At 44.2% G+C, this 14,783-nt stretch overlaps 1 protein-coding gene across 2 annotated transcripts in view; it reads right to left on the bottom strand.

The window, feature by feature from the left end:
- The window catches only part of MEMO1 (mediator of cell motility 1), a 97,975-nt gene that overhangs the window by 27,429 nt on the left and 55,763 nt on the right, over positions 1-14,783 (bottom strand). The window contains exon 3 of one of the 2 annotated variants that reach the window (XM_038772059.1): positions 7,242-7,310. The exons of the other annotated variant lie outside the window; for it this stretch is intronic. Coding sequence (XP_038627987.1) covers positions 7,242-7,310 — 69 coding nt within the window. The remainder of the gene's footprint in view (positions 1-7,241; positions 7,311-14,783) is intronic. 2 annotated transcript variants of the gene reach the window in all.

The following is a 14,783-nucleotide window of genomic DNA, read 5'->3' as shown; positions in this document are numbered from 1 at the left end:
GGGTGTTGCACACTAAATTGAGCCCCACGTGGGACAACCTGATTACCTTGTATCTACCTTAGCACTTGGAACTGTGCGTGGCACATATAGTAAGTGCTTAACAAATACCATCATTATTATTATTGTGGAAGCAGCGTGGCTCAGTGGAAAGGGCCTGGGCTTTGGAGTCAGAGGTCATGGGTTCAAATCCCGGCTCCGCCACTTGTCAGCTGTGTGTCACTGGGCAAGTCACTTAACTTCTCTGGGCCTCAGTTCCCTCATCTGTAAAATGGGGATTAAGACTGTGAGCCCCCCAAGGGACAACCTGATCATGCTGTAACCTTCCCAGCGCTTAGAACAGTGCTTTGCACATAGTAAGCACTTAATTATTGTGTACATATCTATAATTCTATTTCTTTTTATGATACTGACACCCGTCTAGTTCTGTTTTGCTGTCTGTCTCCCCCTTCTAGACTGTGAGCCCGTTGTTGGGTAGGGATTTTCTCTATGTGCTGCCGAATTGTACTTTCCAAGTGCTTAGTACAGTGCTGTGCACACAGTAAGCACTCAATAAATACGACTGAATGAATTATTATCATTATTATTATTATCACTACAAACAAGACCGGTACTTTAAGGGCCATACATCACTAGACCCACTCTCCCCTCCAAGTCACCCTGAAGTCAACAGGTGAACGTTTCAGAAAGCCTTTTTTTATGGTATTTGTTAAGCGCTTACTATGTGCCAGGTACCATTCTAAGCGCTGGGGTAGATACATGGTAATCAGGTAGGACACAGTCCCTGACCCGTGTGGGGTTCACAGTCTTTATCCCTAATTTTATGGACGAGGCAACTGAGACACAAGGAAGTTAAGGTGACTTGCCCAAGGTCACACAGCAGACAAGTGGCAGAGTCGGGATTAGAACCCAGATCTAGTGAAGCAGCGTGGCTCAGCGGAAAAAGCACGGGCTTTGGAATCAGAGGTCGTGGGTTCAAATCCCGGCTCTGCCAACTGTCGGCTGTGTGACTTCGGGCAAGTCACTTAACTTTTCTGGGCCTCAGTTCCCTCATCTGGAAAATGGGGATTAAGACTGTGAGCCCCCCGTGGGACAACCTGATCACCTTGTAATCTCTCCGGTGCTTAGAACAGTGCTTTGCACATAGTGAGCGCTTAACAAATGCCATCATTATTATTATTATCCTTCTGACTCCCAAGCCCGCACTCTATCCACTAGGCCACACTGCCCGTAGACCTTTCTGCTCCCGACCATCTCCCGCTATGCCCCCGCCTCCCAAGAGCGCACTGGACAGTCCCCATAGGCCATGCAGAAAAGCCTGGCCAAGCTCCCAACTCAACTGGGAAGCCCACACCGATGCAATCTCAATGCAAAAATATGTTTCCATTCATTCAACCTACCATTTTCTCCCCTACCGCACTGTTTGCAAACAGCGGGATGGGGATTTAGAAGAAACAGTTTGTGCACAAACGCCTGGCGTCACAGAAGATGAGTAAGTGGAATTTTGCAAGAAAGCAACCTCCACGGGACAGCAGAACCGGGTGTGCTACGGAAAAAGATCGAAGCCCTGGGGTCACTGAGACCGAGCAGCACTACGTCAAACTGTCTGCATTTTATGGGTCAGGGATGTGGTTCAAAATTCCACAACCTTAATGATGTTTTATATACCTAATACTGGAAAGGAGCGGGGGCAGCGGCCGGGATTCCCCGCTTTGGGAATTTCAATGAAGGATTTGCCCGTTTTGACCAAGGGCTGCGAAGGGCCTACCCACCCTAAGCTTCCCACGGCAATCCAGCCAACAGTGAGGAGTTGGAAGTTTCGGCAAATATTTTTAAATTCTTGAATCTGGATTAATTCACTTTGAAGGACACCGAGTTCTGCTTATAATGTCATGGTTGTTTTTCTGAACAACCACTTGTGCAGAAATACTGTATTACAGAAACTACCGATTCAGTAGGATTTAACTGGTTAGGGGACAAATAATAATATTAATAATTGGTATTAGCATTTGTTAAGCGCTCAGTAGGTGTCAAGCACTACACTAAGTGCTGGGGCAGATACAAGATATTCAGGTCAGACCCAATCCCTGACTGACATGGGGGCTCAGAGTCTAAGGTGGAGGGAGAGTGGGCTTTGAGTCCCCATTTTACGGAAGAGGAAACTGAGGTTCAGAGAATTTAACTGACTCACCCAAGGTCACACGGCAGACAAATGACAATCAGGATTAGAACCCAGGTCCTCTGACGCAAGTCACTTAACCTCTGCAGTTGCCTCATCCGTAAAACTGGAATCAAGGCTGTGAGCCTCGTGAGGGACAAAGACTGTGTCCAACCCAATTTGCTTGCATCTGCCTCAGCGCTTAGTACAATGCCTTGCAAACAGTCACCGCTTACCAAATATCACTGATATTAAAAACATGATTTTACTGCATCAAACGCAGCGCTGAAAAGTCACAAAAACACAGAGCAACACAAAGTCTGGTGCAGTTCAGTGTGGCCAGTGAAGTTCTGCGGGTTTGAGGGAGAGGTAGGGAAGCCTATCACACTAAACCGCGGCCGATGCCATTCACACGGGCACAACTGTTCCTTCCAATGGTAAATCTCTACCTGCACTGACAGAATTCAAGGTCTATCTACCCAGTACGTGGGGCTGCAGAAAAAACATTCTATAATTCCCTCACCGGGTTCCACTGAAAACGCACACAATAGAAGAACTGAATGGCTCCAATTTTGAGCGGTTTGAATATTTCAACTATTGAGTTTTTGTTTGGGTCTGTCTTCCTCCTCTGAGCTTAAACCCTGCATCCATAAGGGCTGGCGGTCTTCTCTGTAACCTACCAGCCCTTAGCATACTGTGTCTTCAACATTTGGTTCTGAGGATGACGATGGCAGGAATGATGGTGATGCAGGTTTTAATTTTATGTTTGTAATAGAGAAAAATGTATCATATAAAACACCTAGGCATTTACTATAATTATTGCAAAGTACTTCTCCGGAAGAAGGAAAACCTGCAAAAAAATATGTACTGTGGTTATCTCTGCACAGAAACAAGGTTTTGGGATATTTGCAATATTCAGATATGGATTTCAGATCTCACCCTGAAACAGCAAACCTCCTGATGTTAACAGATCGGATATGATTAGCATGATTGTGTGCTGAGCACTGTGCTAAGTCCTGGGAAAAATCCAAAGACAACAGTTCAGACATAGTCTCTGTCCCATAGTCTAGCCATTAAGACCCAGGAGGAATTGGTGAAATACTTTAATGGATTTGCTCTGTGCAGACATAACCTCTAACTTTTCTTCCTTTCTCTTCCCTGGACTTTTCTCTCCTGTTCGTTTTTATTCTGTCTACTCCAATGCCTTCTAAGCAATATCCTCAACCGCTGCTGCTTTCACAAACAGTACAATTAAAAAATGCCCGGTAAATCTTCCAATCACAATTATTTCATTTTGCTTTCATGGACAGGGGAGAGGTGTAGGAAAGGACGAAGCAATTTAGAAGAGAACAGGCTGGACAGAAGGGAAGGCAGCAATAGGAAATCTGCTAGGATCAACATGATCTTGAAGTATTCCCCCAAATTCTGTGCTTCTTGCAGTAAGGGAGCATGTCTAGTACCTCTGTTGTACTCTCCCAAGCATTTAGTACAATGTTCTGCACACAGTAAGCACTCAATAAATACCATTGATTGGTACAAAAAAGACAAATGAAGCAGCAGTCGCTATCTCGACACATAACTGATTTCAAAATAGCAAAGCAAACACCATCACTGAGTAGGATTATTTAAAATAAAAGTCTACTGCAAGACAATCTCATAGAAATTAAAACTAACTGAACATGTTGGGTAGGAGAAAGATGATTTTTAAAACACGACACTTGAAAATTCATAGTTTTTTTTTAATTACAAAACTGCCTTACATCAAACTGTCTAATAAATGGAAAACACTATTTCTGAACAGTGCATCATGAATACTAAGCTGCGGACAAATATTATTAGCACAAAAAACACAGAAGTGTGGCCATCTTGAACAGTTGATGGGTTGTCAACTGCTCACAACTTAAATTCTTAAGTATGGAGAAGTTACAAGTCAAATTTCATTTCATATTAGTAAGTAAAAACATTCATCCTGAAGAATCCAGTGTTTTAGCTCTATAAATCAAGATTTTGAAATAAGGGACATCCCCCACAAGAACTGGTGGCGAAAATGTCCATTAAGATCAATTTTGAAAACAATTTTATATTTTTTTGAACAAAAAGAATATGGCAGAAAATGGCAAAGCATGCTTCCAATAAAGAAAAACATGCTGACCAAAGTGGAGGAAGAAGCCAAAAACAAGGGAAAGAGTTTCTGTGACCTTGGGCAAGTAATTTATCCATTCTGTGCCTCAGTTTGCTTATCTGTAAAATCAGGGTTAAATACCTGTTCTCCCTTAGACTGTGAGCCCCATGTGGGACAAGGACTGTGTCAGATATGACTGTATTGTGTATAACCCAGTGCTTAGCACAGTTCTTGGCACCTTGAGCTTAAAACTCACTGCTGTTGGAAATAATTTCAAACCAGTCTATCCGCTGTGATTTCGGCTGCACATATTATTTTTGCTGAAAACCAATTTGTGCACCTTTCCCCTTCTCGCTCAATAATGTAAGTATATGGATGGGGGGTGCGGAGGAGGAAGAGCAGGGAGGGAGGGAAAGAAAGTAGGAGAGCTAATGTGGGTCAGGTCTTTCAGGTGTGCAGAATTACAAGCCCCAGGAGGGTGTAGGACTTAAACTGAATAAGAACCAAAGTGACACGAAAGTCCAAACATTTAACGTGAGCAGGAACAGTTGAGACTTTAGTCAGGCGGCCCCGATCCCAGGACGTTTGGACAGTCTTCTCAAATGGCCAGGGTCAGACTCAAACACCCTCTCAGTTACAAACGCTACAAAGTTGACTGCTTCCAGTCAGTGTATTTAACAAATTAAGAAGAGCAAGACGGCCTCATGGAGACAGCCTGGTCCTGGAAGTCCAAAGGACCTGGGTTCTAATCCTGCCTCCGCCACTCTGCTGTGTGATCTCGGGCAAGTCACTTCACTTCCCTGGACCGCAGTTCCCTCATCTGTAAAATGAGGATTGAGACCCTGAGCCCCACATGGGGCAGGGACTGTGTCCAACCTGATTAATCTGTATATGCCCCAGGATTTAGTACAGAAGCAGCGTGGCTATGAGAAGCAGTCTGGCTCAGTGGGAAGGGCACGGGCTTTGGAGTCAGAGGTCATGGGTTCAAATCCCAGCTCTTCCACTTCTCAGCTGTGTGACTGGGCAAGTCACTTAACTTCTCTGTGCCTCAGTTCCCTCCTCTATAAAATGGGGATTAAGACTGTGAGCTCCCCGTGGGACAACCTGATCACCTTGTAACCTCCCCGGCGCTTAGAACAGTGCTTTGCACATAGTAAGCACTTAATAAATGCCATCATTATTATTATAGTAGACACTTGACAAATACCATTAAAAAAAAAAAAAAACCGGAGGAGCCCCACTGGTGCCAGGTTTGTGAAGCAATCACCAGGCCTCATAATCACCAAATCACATCCAGGGGTGAGCTCCTCCTCGGCCTGTTTTTGGATCATTTCCAGTCTCTCGGGCTGCTGCAGCCAATGAAACAGGATTTTCCCGTCTGGGCGCTTGACGCCTCCTGCCTGTCTGCCGCGGATGAAGGATCTCCAGCATAATGTGGCCTTCTAGAGGCTGCAGGGAAGTAAGCTGCCTCTTGTAAATACGTCACTTGGTGTTTGCTAAAGAGTGGGGGACGGAGAGGCGGTTTGCACAAAGTGTCACTCGGGGCACAGACTGCTCAACTGTCTAATTTCAGAAAAGTTCTACTCAACCAACCACGGTTTGCCAATAAGTGAAATAACGGTGGTATCTGGAGCCGACATGAATTATCACAGCTAAGCTGCTTCACACATTCTAGATTTTCAGGTGGGCAATCAACCAGTGTGATTTACTGAGTACTTATCGTGGGCAGCGCACTGTACTAAGCGCTTGGGAGAGTAAAGAACAACAGAGTGGACGGCTGCGTTCCCTGCCCGCAAGGAGCTTAGGGTCTAGATGGGGAGACAGACATGAAAATAAATTATGGATATGAACATAAGTGATGTGGGGCTGAAGGTGGGGTGACTATCAAGGGCTCAAAGCTGGAGAAGAAGCGTGGCCTAATGGAAGGGGAAGGGCCTCGGAGTCAGAAGATGTGGGTTCTAATCCCAGCTCTGCCACGTGTCTGCTGTGTGACCTTGGGCTTCTCACTTAGCTTCTCTGTGCCTCGGTTACCTCATCTGGAAAATGGGGTTTGAGACCGTGAGCCCCATGTGGGACAAGGACTGTGTCCAACCTCATTCCCTTGAATCTACCCCAGCACTTAAACAGTGCTTGGCACATAGTAAGCACTTAACAAATACCACAACCAACACAAATACAAAATTAAAGGGTACAGATCCAAGTACACAGATGATGCAGGAGGGAAAGAGAGTAGGGGAAATGAGAGCTTAGTCCTGGAGGAGATGTGATTTTAATTAGGCTGATCACGAGTTGTGTAACTAAGAGCAATGGGGATTTCCTTTAATAAATTTCTAATACATTTCAAATGTTTTATCTATAAAACAGATCTTACTTCACGTTGTTAAAGAAATGACAGTATAATGTAGGTTTGAAGAGTCTGAAAATGGACAAGAACATACAGCTTGGCCTAAACCATATTAAGCCCCTGAAAATATTCTGAGCTTTCTTTAAAAATCCTCTCCAGGTATTTGAGGAAAATGTATATGAAAAATGTTTCGTTCTAAAGTAGGAATATATATTTGGAAATCTGTAAATTGGGAGTGGGGAAGTTTTTAAAAGGAAGAATCAATCAATATTTATTGAGCATTTACTGTGTGCAGAGCACTGTGCCAAGCGCTTGGGAGAGTACAACAAAACAGAATCGGCAGACACGTTCCCTGCCCACAAGACATTCACAGAATATAGAAATAAATATCTACTCCTGAAAATGCTCACTAACCCAATCAAAATCTTAGGGGTAAAAAGTATGTGAAGTTCTTTGAAATGCGATGTATTTTAAGATTTTTAATGGCTCAGATATCTAATGGCCACACTTATTAAGAACGCGAGGTCATTTGCAATCTCTGACAAATTCATCGTTTGGCATTTCCCAACTGTTCCCCACTTTTTAAAAATAATCAAAACATTAAAGTCTGTATTACTTACGTAATAGAAGGATCCACTTGTTTATAAGCATGGGCTGCGCATGACCCACAGTAAGTATATCCTGCATGGCTACAAAACAAAATAGATTTTTTTTTATATGAAGACGATTTTTTTTTTCAAAAGGGGAAAAAAAAAGACAATTTAATGAATGATCAAAGAACCAGCACTGAGACACCGACAACTGCTCTCCAGGGTTTTAGGAAGCTGTGGGTGGTACTTGTAAAAGGGAGAGCTGGGTCGATTTGGAGCTGTCAAATACAATGTGTTCTGAATTTTATTTTAAAATATATTTTGCCCTTCGTCTCTTTGGCACGGGAGGCAGGTAAACGAAAGAAAATTTCCATGGTTATTTTAAATGGCTAATGTGACGCTATCACCTACGGCCTACGATCTCGAGAACAATGAACTGGCTGCTCAGTCTGCGGCTGGCGTCCACCGCCCTTCTCATTCAGTCTGACTGGTGGTCCACACTGACCTAGTTTGACAGCCGGAGAAAGGTGGTAGATGAAAATATACAGTCCACCAACGGGATAATCAGGTTCGGCACAATCAAGTCCATTAGCTCTGAAAGCCTACACACGGTAACAAAATCGAGAGGGTTAAGAAAATGAACAGTGATTACACACGCCCAACTACAACGAAAGCTACGGATGAATCTCATTAAAACGATGTAGTCACCAAGAGGCACTGTGATAATAGAGAAACGCCATTCTGTTGAAATAACAAACGCATGAATTACAGCACCGCATGAGCAGCGTTCCTTACAGATGGAAAGTAGTAACATCTCTTGGGAAAAAGCCACAGAGCCTGCAAGATTCCTTCCATGTCTACAAATGTTTCTAAGTATTCCCTCCCTAAGCCTCCCCCCAAATCCTCTGTGGTTCGACGAACCCCTTCGTGTTCCACGGAAAGGGCCGAGGTTCAGGCTGGTGTTGATACTGATTTGGCTCACTGTTTTCCTTAATGATAACAGTAATAACCACGAGCAGACCTACTATTAATTTTACCGTGACAGTGACAAAACGGTTTAATCTCACTCGACAAAAGAGAATATTCCCGATGATAGATTTTTTCCGATTTTTTTAAATTTAACTCAACTTAGCCAGGACACAAGGAGAACACTAGTCCCGGATGAGATCAAATCTCCACCTCGCTCTCCCACGGCCTTAAGATAAATTGTGTTTGCAGCGGTGGGGTCCAGTCACCCCTACACACACACAGACACACGGCAGCTTTCAGAATTGCAAAGGTTGTTTTTCTGGCTCCTGAGAAAATGGACTTTGATCTGGCACAGGAGCCACTAAGGAAGTTGACTGTACCAGTCCTGCTAATGGATTCCAAAAAAAATCCACCAACCCACAAAACATTCACTAGCTTCACCTCCTCTTAAGCCCTTTTTGGATTCAGGACTGATGCCATTTACTGCTCTCTCTACCAACACTGCAGGCATTCTGAAGATTCACTCATTTATTCATTCAATCATATTTATTGAGCGCTTACTGTGTGCAAAGCACTGTACACTAAGTACTTGGGAGCGTAAAATGAAGCAATAAACACACACATTCCCTACCCACAACAAGCTTAGTATCCCACTGCAAGTCTCCTTTTTAAATAAGTATTAGTGATGTTTTTCTTTTTTTATGGTATTTGTTAAGTGCTTACTATGTCAGGCACTGTAGTAAATGCCGGGGTAGATACCAGAATTAGGTTGGACGCAGTCCCCGTTTCATATAATAATGATGGCATCTATTAAGCGCTTACTATGTGCAAAACACTGTTCTAAGTGCTGGATAGGGCTCACAGTTTTAATCCCCATTTTACAGATGAGGAAACTGAAGCACAGAGTAGTTAAGTGACTTGCCCAAGGACACACAGCAGACAAGTGGCGGAGCCGGGATTCAAACCCAGCTCCGTCTGACTCCCAGGACTGTGTTCTATCTGCTAGAACAGAATCACACAGACTCAAGTAGAATTGTACCAGTCAGCCAAAATATTAAGGAAACAGTAGCAGGTGAAGACCCTTCATTTAGATAAGTAGCTTGTAATCATTTATTAATCTGGTCCTCACAGTTGTAGAGCACAATATACCTAAAATTCCCTTAATTTTCCTTGCCCAAAAAATCACCCTGTGCCAGAGGGGGGCAAGAGGACAAAGGCAGGAACAGCAAATCAGGCAGAACAAATTTTCCCGTTTGGGGAACAAAAGAAATGGGTGATACTTTTCCCAGATTCCCTAAAACTTTCCTTAAGGTCCCTTTCTTCCCTCCCCCACTTCTCCCTCCATTGCCTTATTCCTTTCAGGTTCATCTGCTGCTACACTCTGCTCTTCTCCCTCCCCTACCTGATGGAAATATATAAATATTTAGTAGCCAGAGCACATTACAGAACCAAGTAGAAAGGTTTGGCGCTTCACTCTGATTTCTCGGTATGCTAGCAATTCTGTCTGTTTTTTGAGGTACCTGAGCTGTTCAAAAAAGATGTACGTTTCTGCGTGAAACTACATATTAAGCCGCAGTTACATTCAAGTGGAACAAAATGGGCATAACACAGCAAAGGTATGAATATAGCTAATGATCAACGGCCCAAAATTTGTCAGGCATTGCATTAAACCAAAAAGACATGCTTCCTCTTTGTTAGGATCTAATTTTCTGAAATTGAGGACTGATTCTATAGACTCGATAAAACAAAAACAGGGATCTCTGACATCTGCTAATGAACTGGCACCAGAGGAGGCCTGAATTATTTTTTATAAAATCATTCCATCTGACTTTCTGTTACCACGAAAATCACAACTTAAGTCACGAATGCTTAGGGTGGGCACTTGTGGCCCTTCGAACTCTTTTCTGAGTACCCACACCCCTTTCCTTTCGTTTTACCAGTCAAAACTGGCGTCAGCAAAACACGAAAACTGAACTGCAAAGAGACCAAAAGGCTGCTTAGAGAAAGGCAAAGGGGTGGGTAGGGGAAGGGGGTAAAGACGGGGAGTGTTTTCACAGGAAAACACCCTGCATTTCTGTGAGAGGGCCATCGCAGTAGAACTAACATTTTCAGGAAAGAATATTCAGCAACAAATAGGCCGTTCGGAGCCCTTTAAATTGAAAGCCAAAGATTCCTTTTGAAATGCTCTTCTTTCCTTATTATCGAAATACCTCCATGGCACCTCTGGCACCTAAGGGCACCCGTGAGGAAATACAAAAACTGTATGAAGTAAAATTAAAAAGTTCCGCTCCAAAAATGTAAAAGGAGTAGCAATACCTGTGCCTTTCATAATAATAATAATAATAATAATAATAATAATAATAATAATAATGGCATTTGTTAAGCACTTACTATGTGCAAAGCACTGTTCTAAGCGCTGGGGGGATACAAGGTGATCAGGTTGTCCCACGTGGGGCTCACAGTCTTAATCTCCATTTTACAGATGAGGTAACTGAGGCTGAGAAGTTAAGTGACTTGCCCAGGGTCACACAGCAGACATGTGTGTTTTATCTAATACAATGTAACAATTATTGAACCGGATCGTCTGGGCAGGTGGGGGAGGAAGTAGACAAATCCTGACATAAAAGCTCCAAGCTATCTTAACAGGACATAGCTCGATAGTACACGTCTATTCTATTCTCATTATTATTGTTGCTATTAATTCCCAACACAGAAACCAACTTTACGCACCTGTAGAGAAGCCCAAAGACAAATCCTGACATAAAAGCTCCAAGCTAGCTTAACAGGACATAGCTCGAGAGTACACGTCTATTTTATTATCATTATTATTTTTGCTATTAATTCCCAACACACTAACCAACTTTACGCACCTGTAGAGTAGCCCAAAGGCAAATCCTGACATAAAAGCTCCAAGCTATCTTAACAGGACATAGCTCGAGAGTACACGTCTATTTTATTATCATTATTATTGTTGCTATTAATTCCCAACACATGAACCAACTTTACGCACCTGTAAAGAAGCCCAAAGGGGCACGTTAGGTGTCGGAAGAACCTAGGCCATCCCTCTCCCCGTCTAATGATTCTCCTACAAAATACCTGACTCAAGTTCATCCCGGCCAAGACTAAAAATCCCAGCCAGCTAGGAATGGCATTAAGGGGAATTTTTAAGGGCTTACTATATGCCAGGCACTGTACTAAGCTAATCAGGCTGGACACAGTCCTTGTCCCACATGGAGCTCGTAGTAGTAGTCCCCACTCTCATGTATGAGGTACCCGAAGCACAGAGAAGTTAAGTGACCTGTCCAAGGTCACGAGCAGACAAATGGTGGAGCCAGGTCCAGGTCCTTCTGACTCCGAGGCCTGTGCTCTATTCACTCATTCATTCATTCAATCGTATTTATTGAGCGCTTACTGTGTGCAGAGCACTGTACTAAGCGCTTGGGAAGTACAAGTGGGCAACATAGAGACGGTCCCTACCCAACAACGGGCTCACATTCTAGAAGTTTCATCATTCCTGGTGTCTCTCTCCGATCCCTTCTTTCCACTTGGATTCTGAGGCCCCCCGAGGAACAAGGACTGCGTCTAATTCCTGCCTTAGTAATCAATCAATCAGGTGTATTTACTGAGCGCCCACTGTGTGCAAAGACATTAATATAAATAAATAAATGACGGATAGATACACGTGTACTGTGGGGATGGGAGGGAGGATGAATGAAGGAGCAAGTAAGAGCAGTGCAGAAGGGAGTGGGAGAAGAGGCGAGGAGGACTTAGGGAAGGCTTCTTAGAAGAGATAGACCTTCAGTATGGCTTTGAAGTGGGAGAAAGCAATTACCTGTCTTGGCTGCCCCTTCTTTCAATAACTATCATTTGCTCACTAGCCGGAGGGCTTAAAGCCCTCTATCCACTGGGCCACACTGTTTCTCTTCAGGCTTAATTGTCAAAGGGATTCCCAGCAATGAGACCCTGTGAGACCGGGAGAGGAAGGGATTGATAGTCCCCTCTTTAAAAAATGAAAATCAGATGTAAAATAATAATAATGGCATTTGTTAAGCGCTTACTATGTGCTGAGCACTGTTCTAAGCACTGAGCACTGTTCTAAGCACTGTTCAAAGCGCTAAGCTTAGAAATCTTAAGAGTCACGCCCAACTGTTCATGTCCTTACAGCTAGAATCCAGGTTTCAACTCCCAGGCTCGGAGTTTTTCCAACAAGCCCCTTAAGCGCCTACTTTTTAAAAAAAATATTAAATAAGGTATTTTTTTAAGTGCTTACTATGTGCCAGGTACTGTACTAAGCACTCGGGTAGATAAAAGCCAATCAGATCAGACATAGTCCCTGTCCCAGATGAGGCTCACAGTCTTAATCCCCACTTTACAAGGCGAGGTAACTGGGGCACCGAGGAATCTTCAATCGTATTTATTGAGCGCTTACTATGTGCACAGCACTGTACTAAGCGCTTGGGAAGTACAAATTGGCAACATATAGAGACAGTCCCTACCCAACAGTGGGCTGAAGCGACTTGCCCAAGGTCACAAACAGACACGTGGCAGATCCAGGATGAGAACTCAAGTCCTTCCGACTCCCAAGCCTGTGCTCTAGCCACTAGGCCACGGTGCTTCTCCTTGGCTTCTCCCTTCAATCAGTCAATCAATCAAAGGCATTTGTTGAGCATTTACAGAGCACTATACTAATCGCTTGGGAGAGTGCAATACAACAGAGTTGGCAGACACGTTTCCCGCTCACAACGAGTTCACAGTCTGGAGTCTCAAGGATGGAATCAGGAAGCCCAGATGCTAATCTCCCTTGCCAGCTGTGTGGCCTTGGGCATGTCATGGAAGCGGCGTGGCTCAGTGGAAGGAGCAGGGGCTTTGGAGTCCATGGTCATGGGTTCAAATCCTGACTCCGCCAACTGTCAGCTGTGTGACTTTGGGCAAGTCACTTCACTTCTCTGGGCCTCAGTTCCCTCATCTGCAAAATGGGGATTAAGACTGTGAGCCCCACATGGGACAACCTGATCACCTCGTATACCCCCAGCACTCAGAACAGTGCTTTGCACATAGTAAGCGCTTAACAAATACCATCATCATTATTAATTCCAAGCAATCAATATTTACTGAGCATTTACCGTGAGCAAAACACTGTAGTATGTACAGTGCTCTGCACACAGTAAGCGCTCAATAAATATGAATGAATGAATGAATAATATGTTTTGTTTTGTTCTCCGTCTCCCCCTTCTAGACTGGGAGCACACTGTTGGGTAGGGATCGTCTCTATATGTTGCCAACTTGGGCTTCCCAAGCGCTTAGTACAGTGCTCCACACACAGTAAGCGCTCAATAAATACGACTGAATGACTGAATGAGTGAATAATATGTTTTGTTTTGTTCTCTGTCTCCCCCTTCTAGACTGTGAGCCAGCTGTTGGGTAGGGACAGTCTCTAGATGTAGCCAACGTGGACTTCCCAAGCGCTTAGTACAGTGCTCTGCACACAGCAAGCGCTCAATAAATACGATTGAATGAATGAATGCTGGGGAGACTATATTCTCTGCCCACAAGAGGCTTACATTCTTAGACAAGGAAATTCCAGTCTAGAGAGAGCTCAGAGTCTGTTGTTGTTGTCTTATGCTGTCAAGTCGTGTCCGACCCATAGCAGCGTCATAGACACAAACACCCCACTTCCACCTGCAATAATAATAATAATAATAATGGCATTTATTAAGCGCTTACTGTGTGCAAAGCACTGTTCTAAGCGCTGGGGAGGTGACACGGTGATCAGGTTGTCCCACGGGGGGCTCACAGTCTTAATCCCCATTTTACAGATGAGGGCACTGAGGCCCAGAGAAGTGAAGTGACTTGCCCAAGGTCACACAGCTGACAATTGGCAGAGCCGGGATTGGAACCATGACCTCTGACTCCAAAGTCAGGGATCTTTCCACTGAGACATGCTGCTTGGTTCTGGTAGAGCATCCTTAGGGGTTTCTTGGTAAAAAAAATCCTGAAGTGGTTTACCTCTGCCTCCTTCCGCGCAGTAAATGAGTCTCTGCCTTCGACTCTCTCCAAAGACGCCGCTGCCCAGCACGAGGGAGTTTTGACTTGTAGCAGATTGCTTTCCAATCACTAGCCACTGATCAATGGAATGGGTAGGCCTCTGTTTGACTCTCCCTCCTGTAGTCGTGTCTGGTAGAGTACTGGACACTCTTCCGGTGCAACCCCGAGAGAGGCTTAGAGTCTAGAGAGAGCTTTAAGTCTGCAGACAGTAAGTGCTTAATAAATGCCATCATTATTATTATTATTATTTACTCCATCTTGCCGCAGACGGCCCCAGTGGCCCTTGTGTTTGAAGAGACTATGTCCATTGATTGTTATTCATTGTCAGAGAAGCAGCGTGGCTCAGTGGAAAGAGCACGGGCTTTAGAGTCAGAATCAATCATATTTATTGAGTGTTTACTGTGTGCAGAGCACTGTACTAAGCGCTTGGGAAGTACAAGTTGGCAACATATAGAGACAGTCCCTACCCAACAGTGGGCTCACAGTCTAGAAGTCATGGGTTCAAATCCCAGGCTCCGCCACTTGTCAGCTGTGTGACTTTGGGCACTCCCCCTGGCC

Source organism: Tachyglossus aculeatus, chromosome X1, assembly GCF_015852505.1.
Source record: "Tachyglossus aculeatus isolate mTacAcu1 chromosome X1, mTacAcu1.pri, whole genome shotgun sequence".
Taxonomy (NCBI): domain Eukaryota; kingdom Metazoa; phylum Chordata; class Mammalia; order Monotremata; family Tachyglossidae; genus Tachyglossus; species Tachyglossus aculeatus.
Note: the sequence above shows the minus strand (reverse complement) of the source record. Positions and strands in the feature narration are given on the sequence as shown.